This window comes from Cadophora gregata (genome assembly GCF_030347475.1).
Source record: "Cadophora gregata isolate MNR1 chromosome Unknown scaffold_16, whole genome shotgun sequence".
Taxonomy (NCBI): Eukaryota; Fungi; Ascomycota; class Leotiomycetes; order Helotiales; family Ploettnerulaceae; genus Cadophora; species Cadophora gregata.
In genome coordinates, this window is record NW_026695939.1 from 1,832,114 (window position 1) to 1,845,892 (window position 13,779).

At 46.0% G+C, this 13,779-nt stretch overlaps 5 protein-coding genes across 5 annotated transcripts; 1 reads left to right on the top strand and 4 right to left on the bottom strand.

Annotated features, from left to right (window-relative positions):
- Positions 1-393: 393 nt before the first annotated feature.
- Positions 394-1,116, bottom strand: ONS95_005824 (uncharacterized protein; the record flags this gene model as incomplete). Its single annotated transcript, XM_058499256.1, has 1 exon — positions 394-1,116. The coding sequence occupies one exon, from the start codon at positions 1,114-1,116 to the stop codon at positions 394-396; it is 723 nt and encodes a 240-aa protein (XP_058351524.1).
- Positions 1,117-2,021: 905 nt separating this feature from the next.
- On the bottom strand, positions 2,022-4,225 carry ONS95_005825 (uncharacterized protein; the record flags this gene model as incomplete). The annotated part of the gene is made up of 2 exons (XM_058499257.1): positions 2,022-3,154; positions 3,211-4,225. The coding sequence occupies 2 exons, from the start codon at positions 4,223-4,225 to the stop codon at positions 2,022-2,024; spliced, it is 2,148 nt and encodes a 715-aa protein (XP_058351525.1).
- Positions 4,226-6,529: 2,304 nt separating this feature from the next.
- Positions 6,530-8,308, top strand: ONS95_005826 (uncharacterized protein; the record flags this gene model as incomplete). The annotated part of the gene is made up of 1 exon (XM_058499258.1): positions 6,530-8,308. One exon carries the CDS (start codon positions 6,530-6,532, stop codon positions 8,306-8,308), a length of 1,779 nt encoding a protein of 592 aa, XP_058351526.1.
- Positions 8,309-11,634: 3,326 nt separating this feature from the next.
- Positions 11,635-12,213, bottom strand: ONS95_005827 (uncharacterized protein; the record flags this gene model as incomplete). Its single annotated transcript, XM_058499259.1, has 3 exons — positions 11,635-11,809; positions 11,860-12,020; positions 12,079-12,213. The coding sequence occupies 3 exons, from the start codon at positions 12,211-12,213 to the stop codon at positions 11,635-11,637; spliced, it is 471 nt and encodes a 156-aa protein (XP_058351527.1).
- Positions 12,214-12,323: 110 nt separating this feature from the next.
- Positions 12,324-13,562, bottom strand: ONS95_005828 (uncharacterized protein; the record flags this gene model as incomplete). The annotated part of the gene is made up of 3 exons (XM_058499260.1): positions 12,324-12,551; positions 12,602-13,125; positions 13,172-13,562. 3 exons carry the CDS (start codon positions 13,560-13,562, stop codon positions 12,324-12,326), a joined length of 1,143 nt encoding a protein of 380 aa, XP_058351528.1.
- Positions 13,563-13,779: the final 217 nt, after the last annotated feature.

Below are 13,779 nucleotides of genomic sequence, written 5' to 3' on the forward strand. Positions count from 1 at the left end.
AAGACGACAGATCTGCCAAAGCTCAAGATACAATCTACACAGCATCCAATGGCGCTCCCGTTCCTCATCCATATGAGGCTCAAAGAGCAGGAGAGAATGGACCTCTCCTACTCCAAGACTTCCACTTGATCGACCTCCTCTCTCACTTTGACAGAGAGAGGATCCCCGAGCGAGTCGTTCACGCCAAAGGCAGCGGTGCTCATGGTGTCTATCGCACAACGGATACGCTTGAGGATCTCTGTCTCGCAGATATGTTCCAGGCAGGCAAAGAATGTCCCGTCACGGTGCGCTTCTCAACTGTCGGTGGCGAGTCTGGATCTCACGACTGCGCCCGCGACCCAAGAGGGTTCTCTGTCAAATTCAGAACAGATGAAGGGAACTGGGACCTTGTAGCTAACAGCACTCCTGTTTTCTTCTTGCGCGATTAGTATTTTTGGAGATGGCCTTGGCAGCGTAAGAGCCCCACCTCCCCCTGCGGGAGCAGTCCCGGCAGGCACCACTGGCCTCCACTCTACTCAACTGGACATTCTTATCACCCATTCCATTCGCAACCTTATCCTCCTCCTTCCTCTTCCTTGCCATCCCATTATGCGTCCCAGTAAGCTTCAAATCCTTAATCCCATCATAATCCTTCACGCCCGTGGCCTTTTCCAATCTACTCACGACATTCTTACTCATCTCGCGGAAAATGCTAATCTGTCGCTTGATAATCTCCTTCTCCTTACAATTCTCCATATGTCCGGACATATTCGAGGTGACCCTCTCCTTGGCCTTATCATCAAATACCTTCTCCCACAGCTTCCTCGGGGCACTGAAATCCTCATGGCGAATCTCAGAGAGGAATGTTACGGCATTACTCGCGAAATGCGCATGCATTCTATCGAGTTCTACCTGTCTTTCCTTAAACTCAATTGGCTCAATGCTGGAAATGTAATTCGATCGTTCATAAATGCCATAGCACAATCCCGCTGGATTACCCATACGGTAGTTCACTCGGGGGGCATTGACAGGCAACTGCTGATAATTCACGCCCACGCAGTGGCGGTGCGTGTCAGGGTACGAGTACAATCTGCTCTGCAAGACTGGATCCGCGGACGGCTCAATGCCAAGGATCATATGAGCCCGGTTGAAGCAGACCTGTTCGATTTCGTCAAAATAGTTTGTTGCATTCTCGTTCAATCCAAACTCTCCAACCTTGCGTAGAGGGAAGTTGGCGTGTGGCCAGATATGCGTGAGGTCGAATACGTTGATCTTGTCGGTCTCCCACAAACTCCTCGGCTTGCCTAGGTGTCATGGTCTGAACTTCAAGGCTCCACTTGGGGAAATCGCCTCTAGCAATGGATTCGTCAAGGTCATCTTGGGAATAATCGAGAGGATAAGTCGCGGAATCTTCCTGGGTAATGAATTTGATGCCTTGTTGGGACTGCATGTGGAATCGGCAGTACACCTATTCGCCCTTCTTATTGATAAGCTTGACGGTGTGACCCAGATAACCGTGCATGTGTCTGTATCCATGAGGAATACCACGATCACCCATGAGGACCATGACTTGGTGGACGGACTCTGGGTTTTGGGAGAGATTGTCCCAGAACATCGTCGAGTCATCAGCTTGAGTGAGATGGGTTGAAGGATCGCGCTTCTGGATATGAATGAAGTGTGGAAACTCGTCCGTCAGCTACGACATAGAGCGAAGTCTCAACGTCAACTAATAGAAAGATATATCGGCAGTGCCGAATTGCTGCTTTATTCCACTTGTGCTATTCTATACTATGCTATGCTAATCTTATCTGCTCATCTAATTCTCTTCAATAGCTATGTAAAGCACCTCCAACCTAGCAAATATCAGAACTTTCCATACCTTGAGATCTAAAACATACTTCTGCAATTGCTGTTGGTGTCATTATTGTTCCGACAGCGTCTAATCTCTTCATCCCTAGTACATGTCTCTGCAATATTCGGCGCCGCTGCTTCGTAACAATACTGAGCAGACTCTGTGGTTCGACGACAATACTGTCGACGATTTAAAGCTGTCTGCCCGATGCCAACATGTCACTGATGAGTTTTTCAATCTCATCGTCCGTACACTCGTGGCCTCCTATCTTACTTCGTAGATGTCCTTCCAACTTCTTCTTCGCCTCAAACTCTTTCCCTGGAGCTGCTCGTGCGCAGTCTGGGAATGGACAAGAACGTTTACCAAAGACAGGATCCCTGTGCGTTCTCTGGGGGACATACTGCTTCAGATCTGCACCGCGAAGCTTGTGAGTTGCTGCTAAGTGTTTGCTGTAGGCATCTCTGTTCGGGAAGCTTGTACGAGAGCACTGTGGAACCTGGCAGGTCATAGAAGTGTCCCATTCGGTATCATGGTAACGACTCTTATGCACTGCCCATTGCTGATTGGTCGTGAACAACTTCTTATCCGTGCATCCAAGATGACACTCCCTGGCTTTGAAGTCATGGTTTAACTCGTGCATAATCCGAACGCCGTTGGTCTTGAACCTGGCGTCGCAATTCGCTTTGCGACATTTGTAGATCTCCGGCTCAACTGGATTGTCTTGAGAGATCTTGCACGATAGAGCGTGGTAATCGAAGCTCTCCTTGTATGTGGTCTGAAAGCTGCAGCCCCAGGTGTCGTTTGCGCAGTAGTAGATATATTGCGTGGGTGCATCTCTGCTGCAACCTTGAGCGACAAAGGTTCCCATCTGCTTCGCAAACTTCTCTTTGCCGAGATTGCCGGCGGCGGTGTTCCGAATGATGTTGATCTTGGAGAAATTTTCGATAAATTTCTCCGGCGAGCAAAAGATCGGATGAGGGGGGTCATTGGCGCCGAGGTTAAGGTCTTCCAGCGCCTCAAGTAACTGTTCTTGTTGCGCTTCGTCAGACTCATCAGGCACCGCCTCGGACTCTACCTGCGTGCCTGTCAAGACCTGCAAAATGAATTGAGCGTTCTCGGACTGCTCATCGGTCAACTCCATAGAGATGTCATCGGAGCTTGATTCTGTGGGAATCGACGCTACCGATTCGTCGGCTGAGACGCTGGCGACGGTCGTCTTCGACGTTCCGAGCACCTGCGGATCGATCGGAATATCGACTGCTTTTGGACCCAATGCGGCGTTGACTTTAGCAGAGGCGGCAGGCCCAAGAACTCGACGAATGTCTGGATCAAGCTTTATATTAGCAGCTGCAGTTCAGACGCCGTCTGAAGAGACTTACTTGGTATTTCGGTAGAGGAGACGGTGTTTGCAGGCTCGTTCCTCGCCATTTCTCTCCAAGCTGCTTCTTGTTGCTTCCTGACGTGTTTGCGAGCGTTGTTGATCACCAGTCGATCAGAAGCATCGAGTCCCCGAGCTTCAGCATAAGCAGAAACATCCTCCTTTGTCATCGGCGTGGGAATGAAAGGAGTAGCAGCAACTCGCGGCGCGCACCTATCTACCCACGTACTCTGCGCTCGCAAATTCCATGTCGAAATATCAGACGGGCCAGCATATGCGGTAGTCACGTCTCTCTTAAACGTCGTCATCTTATGTCCGACGTGCATCGCAACATCAGCAGTAGCGTTGCCATTGAGAGAGCCGGCTGGAAGGTGGGCTAGATCGGCCACAGCACCTCGCCGGAGATCGTGTGGAGTCATCGAAACGGCGACCCTGGCTTTCAAGCTCATTGCGTGGATAGTCGATCGCATTTGAGAAGTGGTTGCAGGTTTGTTGACGTCCAGGAACGAGCAATGTCCAGGGACAATGGCTGCGACAACGGGTTTGTTCGGAGTGACCCATTGCAATGTCTGGTCAGCACGACTGAGGATTTGTGCTCGTAGAGCTGTCCAGGAATTGGCAGACACGGCGCCGATGCGTAGGGCGTGTATGACGAGCAACTTTACAGCGCACACGCTGTTGTGGTTATCATTTTCCAGAACGTCGACGGTGACGTATCGGTCCTCGTTTTTCAGATCCCTACAAGACGTTAGCGACGACATCTCTTCTCTCTCCAAACTCGGACGGCGTCGGATTGACGTACTTAAAACCTTTGACGAAGCGTAGACAGGCCTGCATTGTGAGGTGTCGCATCTCTGTACCTCCGTGATACTTGATGGTAAGGTCCGCAAAAGTAAGAGCTTCCATACCCTTATACAGCTCTGACCGAGCGACATCTCCACAGCGAGACGCAAACGCAGAGACCAGAACAATACTAAGCAGTTTCGAGATGTGAGTGTCCCACGAACGAACCCCATCGGTCAGACCAGCCACCAACCATGCATCAGCTAGAACCAGCACAGTGCGGAAGCCGACGCGGTTATACTTCTTCCATTTTCCTTTGTATAGCACACCATCGTGTACAAGGCGAGCGAGGAGAGACTCAATCTTGGAAGCTTCGTGGGTGGTCATCTTGAAGTCTTTGTACTTTTCAACGAATACTGCACCAAGACAGGCTAAAGCTGACTTGACAGTAACCAAAGACGGTACAGCCTTGTCTCCGAAGCTCGACTTGATCGTCCTGGAAATAGTTTCGACGAAGCGGTAGATGTGGTCGCCGTTGGGTGTGTCGAGGGCACTAAATCGGCAGCGTCGATTAGAGCTCCGTAACAATGAGGAACTTTAATGTGTTGATGTAACTTACGAAAATCCCAAGGTGTACATGAACGCCACAAAGATGTTTTCCCACCTCTGATGCTTGACTTGCGTGCCTGGAGCGGCAGCAACCTTACGATGGTCTCTGAGAGCCTGCTTCGATCGAGCACGGTTCTCAATCGCATTCTTGAAGATATCTTCAATTGTGCGAAGGCCCTAAGCAGTAGTTAGCAGGTACAAGGCCAGAAATGCTAGTGCATACACACATGTTGATAGGCAGGCTGAGGCTCTGGTTCTGGGAGCTCATCGTCAGAGTTGTAGCCATCGGGAATGTAGAGGCGTTGAGCTGCGAGAGCCTCCATAATGAAGGAGTGCGCTGCGGCGACGCTGCTTGCGAAAGGCAGCTTCAGACGCCCTCTGACAGGAATCGGCTGCGTCGATTGGGAAGACGGCAGATGCGAAGAGTAAGACAGACAGTTGACGTTGAATTGAGGGAGGAGAGGAGTGTTGTTGTTGGTAAAGAAAGAAACAGAGAAACAGAAAGAATCTTGCACTCTTAAGGAAGGTGGACAGTCATGTGATTTGTTGACTTCTTTCCACATCGGGAAGGAAGGACGTAGCGACTCTCCCACCCACATACATTTGACTTTGTTGTATCTCTCCATCTACCTCTCAATCTGTATTAAAACGTTCGTTGGCTAAGCGTTAATGGGAAAAGTACTTTCCTACTTATCCTTCTGCTTATGCGTGTGACTCCTATATAATATTTTTATTCCAGAGTGTGGTGACGCTCCGCTGGCCCTCCGGGGGCTGCTCCCGCAGGGGGAGAGAGAGGACGACGAAAAACACGTCTGCCTTGCTCCTACCGTGATTAGAAAGGCCTATTATTACTGACGTATATTAGGGAAGGAGAAAATGTACGCTGTTCGTTTTGGGACATTGAATATGATTCATGGTAAACACGGAGGAGGGACAGATGCTTGGAGCTCTGGACAACGAGCAGAGAGCTGGCAGAAAAAAAGCGGCAGAGGCGCAAAACGCAAGACATGGCAAGCAAACACAAGAGTATGAGCCGCAAGCTATCGTGGCATCAGAAATCCAGAAAAGTATGCATAATCAGCCCCAGCACATGGCATACCTTCCCTCCCCACTTCTTCAAATTCTGCCGCACAAATGCTGTCCTCCCTCTCTGCGTACTCCTATTCACCTCTCTTCTTACATTCCTACAGTTTTCACCGGATTCCAAACCGGTCCTCGCACATCATACACTGGGTAACATGCCTAAGGTCCTGAGGCCAAGCACAAGCGAGCCCACTTGGGTTGGGTCTCCTGCAACCAGTCGATGAAACAAACAAACAAACAACGGAGATGACCAATTTGTTAGTCCACATCCGTTTTCTTCACATCTCTCCGGAAATGACTCGATTACATTCTCTGTTCTCTTCGGTATCCCCGTCCTCCCTGTGGACACGCCACTATTGCTGACATTCCTCGTCCGCAGTCGACCCGGGATTGTCCTCCAAGACACCTGGGAGTGCTCGTTCAGCGTCGAACATCTAGACCTCAGTCAATATACTGAACCGTATGCCTGTGCCTGCGATAGCAAGTACATTAAATGTCAAAGCAAAGCTCAAGGAAGTTCAGTATCAGCTGGAACAGCACCGGCAGGCAGGTGAGAAGAATTAGCAGACCGAGATCAGGCGCGTGCCATGAAATCGAACACGAATGGTGAGGGACAGCGTAACGCCACTTTTGTAAGATATCTCCTACTTTTGCTGTTATAATCACTAATGTAGGCGTCTGTTATTCTTCTCTTTTTCCTACATCTGCTCTATTGTGGAGTGATATCCTCCCCTGCCCGGGTGTCTGGTATTGATATGTCAGTTTTATTGCCTTCTGCTGACTCGTGGATTCTCAAAAAGCAGACTTTCGTTCTATCTCAACAAGACTTAATCAACGTTTAAAGAATGGAGCGCTCCAAGCGTGTTTCGCAAACATCATCCGACAGTGACACCCCGGGAAACAGTCCATCCCGCTTGCGAGCCATATCTTCATCCCCAGTCCCGAGTCGTCACCCAGTTCTCAACCCGAATGTCAACTTGAGTCTACATAATTTAGAAGAAATGATGAGGTATGGGGGTACATCTGCCTCAAGTTGGCTCAGCCCACTGGGGCCAGGATATTTGCGCGAGACAGCGTGGGACGCCGGATTCGAGTTGTTGGTGACCAACACAGGTCGCAGACTACACGCTATAATGATTAGCATCTCTTCTGGTGTACGGTCACTGTGTCGGGAGCTCATTTCCGCAATTTGCCGCTCTTTTAACGCTGCTGACGCACGTTTCGTCGCTCTTTTCACCTCGTCCTGGTCTATTTGGTTTTTTCAACGCATCTGTAAGACTATCATTCGCTACGGGTTTTACTTCTATGTTTGCGTTGCGGTTTTCTACGGTTGCATCGGCACATATCGCATCTTCTTGCAGACATTTCCTGGGGTTGGATTAGTTGCACATGTAGCAAGCATTCCATTCGCAACAATTACCTGTCATGTTCCTGGCGTTCGACACGTTGATCCACTGGGATTTAAACTCTGTCCCCCAATCTACAAGGCATACAACATCCCGAAGCCTAAACGAAACACTACCGAAGTACTTCATACATTTACTAGCCTATCTGATTCGGCCTTCTGGACTGAATGTTTTCGAATCTCCAATGAATACGCTGAGCTTGGTAGTTCATTCACGGAGCTCCGTGTCCCCTACCAGCGGTTACACGGCAGGTGGAAATACAATCTCGACCCCGTTCAAAGAGACAGACAGTCACCAGCTATCAAACCACTCGCAGGTGTTATTGAAGCCATCGACATAGCGGCAAGCCAGCTATTTCTCATGGAAAGCCAGTTTGTCAGTGCCAAATCCAAAGTCACAGTAACACTCGGTTACTTTCGTTCGAAGCTCATCCTACAAGCTGCCGAGGCGAAGGAAACTTGGTTTCCGTCCAGATTTTTCCGGTTCATTTCAGGCCAGGGTCGCGGAAAGGCCGCCCGAAAACTCATCGAGGACTATGCGCATCAATGCGAAGCAATGATCAGCGCAATCACGATTTTGATCAAGCATATCGAGAGCCTTATACTTTCTATTAAATTTATCAATAACCGCCTCGACGACCTTCGAGAGGCGCTACTGAAAGTTGAGAGCGCACAGGTAGTGCATCTGGAGGAGCAGTGGTTCTGGACAAGAGCCTGGTGGACAAGGAATAACTTCGCTATGCATTTTTCTCCCGTTCGCAGCTGGTTTGATTCGAATTATCGCATCCCACTGCATAGCACAAAACCGGAGAAGGCACTTTCAAACAAGCAGACCTACCTTGACAAGACACTCAGCATATCCAAAATCATGTCAGCCAATGAAAATACTGTCGCTAGGCTCGCCGGACTGGTCGATTTCTTAACTAAACAGCGTGCGAAATGGGATTCGTTCAAGGGGGAACTGATCGCTCATCCAGGGCCAGTGCCGAAAAAGTCTCCTGAAACCAAGGATGGCAACTGGACTTGCCATAATAAAAAGGGCGGTAGAGAGGGAGCCTCATGCCGACCACTTAAGCAGCCAATGCATAAGGATGAGGATAAGGTCGATCTCGAACTACACTTCAAGGTTATTGACAAAATGTGGGATCAGTATACTCGGGATTTTGACCAGGATGCAGATAAGACTGGGGAGCCCATTGGTGTTAGTAGTGGAGCTTAATGGATGAGAAAGCAGACGAAGTACGATATCGAGAAGAAGTGCGGAATTTCTGTAATCAGCTCTATTATTTGGTCTTGAGGCCGATCTATGCTATTATCATCTCGTGTTCTCTTGTCCCGTCTGATGTGATGTCTTCGAAGATGTTTTCGTCTTTGCCGGTGGCTTCTTCGGTATGCCGTATTCCCAATTCCTTTCCAGACGTCCTCCCTTACCTTTGAGGATCGCAATACATTCTTCAATGTTCTCGATGAAAAAAGTTGGAGTGTCAATCACTTTTGTGCTGCACTGGGATTAAGATCACTTATGTCAGTCTAAGTAAACACGCTGAAGCACGAGGTAAGGTCTACAGTACTCAAGCAACGCCCTCTACTTAGGTAGGTAGGCTCCTCCAATTCACATTTTGACCACAACGCACCTGCGCAAGGGATTGCGTTCTGAACATTACCAAATCATAGAAACGCAGGGGCGGGCCTCTATACCACGCGCCCTGGAAGAAGTTGATTCTAGCTGCGTAGATTGGTTCGATCAGGGAAGGGTCACAGAGAAGGATAAATTCGGGACTCATTTGAACAAAAGATCCATATTTTCCATGCAGCATTCTGACAATACCGGGCTCGCGGATTTGATAGGAGACGTCAATGCGCCAAAGCCCTGTGAGCTTTGCTAGTCATGGTCCTGGAAAATTTGATGCTCCCGGGGAAAAGGCACTGAGCAGTAACTGGCCGAGGGCCAAAACGAGAGCAACTCCTAAAGCATGCCAGATCATATTTGTTGGGATTGTCGCCCGGACTTTTTTAGGCTTGAAAATTGAGGTATAAGCTGCATTGTAATCGATTATCGAAGGACGAAAGTATTGAATTCTTGTATTTCGCACTCCTCATCCCTCTAAAGGTAGGTTAAGAGTAGGTTTACATACATAGGGAAGAACTTCTAGAGCTCTCTATGCTTTACAAATCAAGCTCTATCCTACTATCCCTCCTTTAAACCAACGTTAAACAGGGGGTGTGGAACCCTCTAGAAAATCAGCTTACTGCTCCTAATTTCGGCTCACCGCTTCTAAATACAGGATAATGTAAATATCATTGATTTCCTAGTATTTTATAAGGCTGCCTTATGTATCAATTACAGTTTGACATCTCTTCTATTAAGAATTATAAAGCCCCCTGATAAAATCCTCTAAAACAGCCTTTGACGCCTCTTATATAATTTAACAAAGCTTTTAAAGAGGTATTCTTACCGTGTTATAATACGTCATATAATAATAACGTTAGATTTAATTTTTTATCTAATTTTATATGTGCTTAATTAAATTAAAGTCTAGAGAGTAGTATAAAAACTTAAGATATTATATATAATATCTCTTAAAGTTTATATATATAGCTTTTAATTAGTAGCAAGAGGTGTTATCTTATATCTAAATAAGGTAATTTCTTTAATTCTTCTCTATTTAGATAAATATATATATGTTATTTAGTATAATTATATTATACTTAGTAGAATTTATTAAACTCTATTTTTTTCTCTTAAAAACAACTAGTCTCTTATTTTTAAGTGTAATTGTATTATAAAATATTTAAGTAGGTCTTTTTTTAAATTTATACTATAAACACTTAAGCTAGTATTAATTAAAACTATCCTCTTTGTAGGTAATATAAGACTGTGAATATACTTCTTTAAAAGCCTATACTTTATCTGAGAATATTTATTAAAGAACTTATTTAAAAGACTAGTATTTGCCTTTTTTTTTTTATAAACTTAAGACGTTTTTTACAAACCTTAAGATTATCTGAAAAGCCTTTCTTTATAGAGACTTATCTTTTATAACCTATAAGCTTAAAACTAGTCTAAATAGCCTGTTCTTTATATATATTAAACTTAAAAACAAAAGACAGAATATGCTTTAATATAATATATTAGTAAAAAGGAGACTAAAGGAGCTAATCATAGAGCCTTGTTTAAGTAAGTGTATTTATCCCTAGCTTTTAAAAACGTCTAGTTTAGTGCTTTTAAGGGGTAATTGTAAAGGTAGTAGTAACCACTTCTTTACTATACCCGATTAGGAAAAGTCTAGAGCTCGGTAAGACTCGGTAGAGCTCGGTTAACTTGGAAGGGGTTTACCGACAGTTACTCACTTAGTTATACGCAAGCGGAAATAGCTCTACGCTACTATAAGAGTCTACATTAAGCTTTACGTCAAATGTAATTAGGCCTAATCGGGAATAGCCCGGTGAATTTGTCTATATAGGCTCGAGCGCCCTCCACGGAATCGAGAGCTCCTTAGCTTGATATTCGCGCTAATAGAGAGGTTATCACCTGATCCGTGGTTATTTCGCTCACGTGCTAGCTAACGCTAAACCGTGCTATTACAGTAATTCTGTGTTCTTTAGCCTATTAGATTTACTAAAGAGTATAACCTAGTTTTAATTGTATCTCTTAAAGGTTATAGCTAAATTCAAGAGTTGTTTTAATATAGATTTAGTTTGTTTAAAAGGTAAAAAGAGTATACACTTTTTAAATAAGCGTCTATAAAGGGCAAGAGTTATTTTAAAAGTCTTAGGACTGTGTTAAGGCTTAAGAGAATAAAATAAGCAAAGGTAAGAGGGAATTACTATTAAAGGCCTGTAAATTAGGTACTTTATAGATATATTTGACTTATAAAGTCTTTAAAGTGCAAAGGAAGCTTTAAATATCTATAATATTATCTGTAAAAAGTATTACAATAGTAGTTATATTATAAAGATAAAGTTAAGTTAAAGTGTAAAGGTAAGAGCTTTGCTTTTTCTGCTAGTAAAAGGTTATATGAGTAGAACGTGGGGGCTAATCTAAAGGGTTCTACAACGATTTGATTGGCTACAGGCCCCTACGTAGCTCACTGGCTTAGAAGCCTGTAAAACTCCTTGTTTAACGTTTGTTTAGGGGGGGGGGATAGAAGAGCCCTTGATATTCACGTGACCGAGAATCACATAGAATCCTAAATATCAGTGGCGATCAGAGTCCATATCTAGCAAACCGTATCAAACCATCTCAGCAGAATTCTTCGGTGGGAGCAATTGTGCTACACCTTTGGGTCAGGATCGAGCTCACTCCGGCTGCGTTTGGGATCCACCAGGTGTCCTCAAGGAGCCTCACAGGAGCATAATTTGGCTTCTGCATTACTCATCTCGCGATTTCGACGACACGGAACTTCCAGAAGCGTTATTAGACCACTTGGAAAGCAGAATGCAATGTCATTGTCAGGTCTAACCTATGCTGGCTGAACTGTACCTTGCTAGCTTCTTGTCCCGTCTGCACCTGACATCTGCAATCTTACACCGGGGCAGTCCCTTTCATTGCAATTCATCAGGGTCCTTTTTTCGCGGCCTCAGAGTAACTTTTACAAGTGTCGTTGGGAAGGTTATTCCTGAGTACTCGCTATAGTCTAAACTTGAGTCGAGGCACTCTCCAGGGTCCAGATTCATGACAACTTGGCTTATACCGATGAAAAGCTCAGCTTTCGCGAGGCTAACATCAAGTTAGTGATCCGCCTAACAAAGGATGGGTCAATCATTTACTTTTGCCCAATGCATGATCTTGAGCCATGAGAGAATGGTACGAGACTTTGTTGCATTGACTTGGAATCTTGAACGAGCCAACGTTCTGGCCTGAATTCTAAAGGTTCAAGATAAACAGCTGGGTCAAGGCAATGGAACATGGTAGATCCACTGATGATTGTCTTTAGATGCAGGACCTGTCAGTGCAGTCGAAACAATGGCTATGGTACAGTGACTTACACCTTCCGGGAGATATCGACCTTTGTAAGTCCACCCCCCTGGGGGCACAACCCGAGGATGTCTCCCTCTTGCCGGTGCGGCAACTCGCAGTGCCTCCTTAACACATGCTTCTAGCAAGGGAATCGTCTCCAACATGTTCAGATCGGGTTGTGTGCTGGGCTCAGGAAATCGGCTCAATAGCAAATTTTGGAGCTCTTTATATAGAACTGGCCGAGCTACAAGATGATATATAGCGGTGGTCAAACTTATAGCGGTAGTTCCGGTGCATATGCAGAGTCAGCGCGTGAATATTCCATGATAGTGACAGGTGTACCTGCGGAGAGCATGAGATTTCCATTTGTGATCATTCTGTCATTGTCAAGTGTCACTTCTCGTTGAGCAGCTTGTCTGATCATACTCTCGAACATAATCGTCCCTACCTTGTCCTCAAACACTTTTTGGTCTTTTAGCCTATTGAGCCCTTCCAAGGCCCTCTTTGCCGTTGTCAGTACAGTTACCTTTTCGAAAGTACCTCAAGATTTACCTTGCCCACTCCATCAAAGCCACTTGAAACAAATCGTTCAGCCCAATGAGCAACATGGCGCATTATTGGAACGTGCATAAATAGTGCAGCTGCAGGAGTAACTCTTTCCATAAAGTCGAATAAAGGAGAGTATAGGTCTTTTGAGTGAAGCGCATCACAGCCAGACCCGTAGCTAAATCTCGCCACAGTATCGAGGGTCAAACATTGAGTTGCGTGCCAAAGTGGAATTGGCTTGTTTGCTTCTGCAAATTGTTTGAGCTGACTGATCCAAAGTCTGGTATGGTCATAGAGCAAGTTTTGTAGTCCAAGAATATTGGAACGCGAGAATGCGTGGGACATCAACCTCTTTTCTGCGGCGTGTTCTTGCTTGTCCCTTTGGGAAAAGACACTGCCTCCTGGAGTATCAAAAGCCTGGTAGAAATATTGCGCCTTCATGAATTTGGTATTTTGTGCGTAAATAACATTGTTGTACACCTCAATGTCGTTGATCGATACTTCGCCAGGAGAGACTCTTATGAGGGGACCTAGAGATATTAGCAATTGTTTCGCACCTGATAATGGCTGACAAACCATAACTTTCATGCAACTTCATAAAAGCCTCGTGGCAGTGGCCGCTGAGTTCGTACTTGAACAGCCAAAGCCAAGTAGCTGCCGCCATTCTCGGGCCTGGAATGCTCCGAAGAGGGTGTAGAAAAAGGTTGTAGACAACTTGGAAAGCAATAAGGGCCAAGATTGTGACCACAAGGACAGCAAAAATACTGAAAGCCATCTTGACGCGCAAGAGTATTGAGCAGAAGAGAATCGTGAATATAAATCTAGCGAGTGAGATATGCGTCGCTGCTCTTAAATAAACAAGCACCTCCTTTCTTTCTCTTCGCTCTGTAAGTGTAAGGGAATCTCTTCCGACCGGTGGCTTGGTACGCCACCGGCAAACGGGGAGTACAGATGGGCCTCCCTGCATGTGCTGCTGAACCGGAACTGATGAGGATTCAGGCGATCGTGCCCTGGAGCGAGCACCTATTAGAGCTCGCTATCCTTTCAAATGCCGCGTCAAAAACACATCTTACCGGAAGTACTTAGCTCGTAGCGAGACCCTGTAATTCAACGAAGAACACCGAAATTCGAATGCTGTATTGTTGTACTTTCGTTCAGGCAGCTGTAGCGCCTCGCTTAATCGC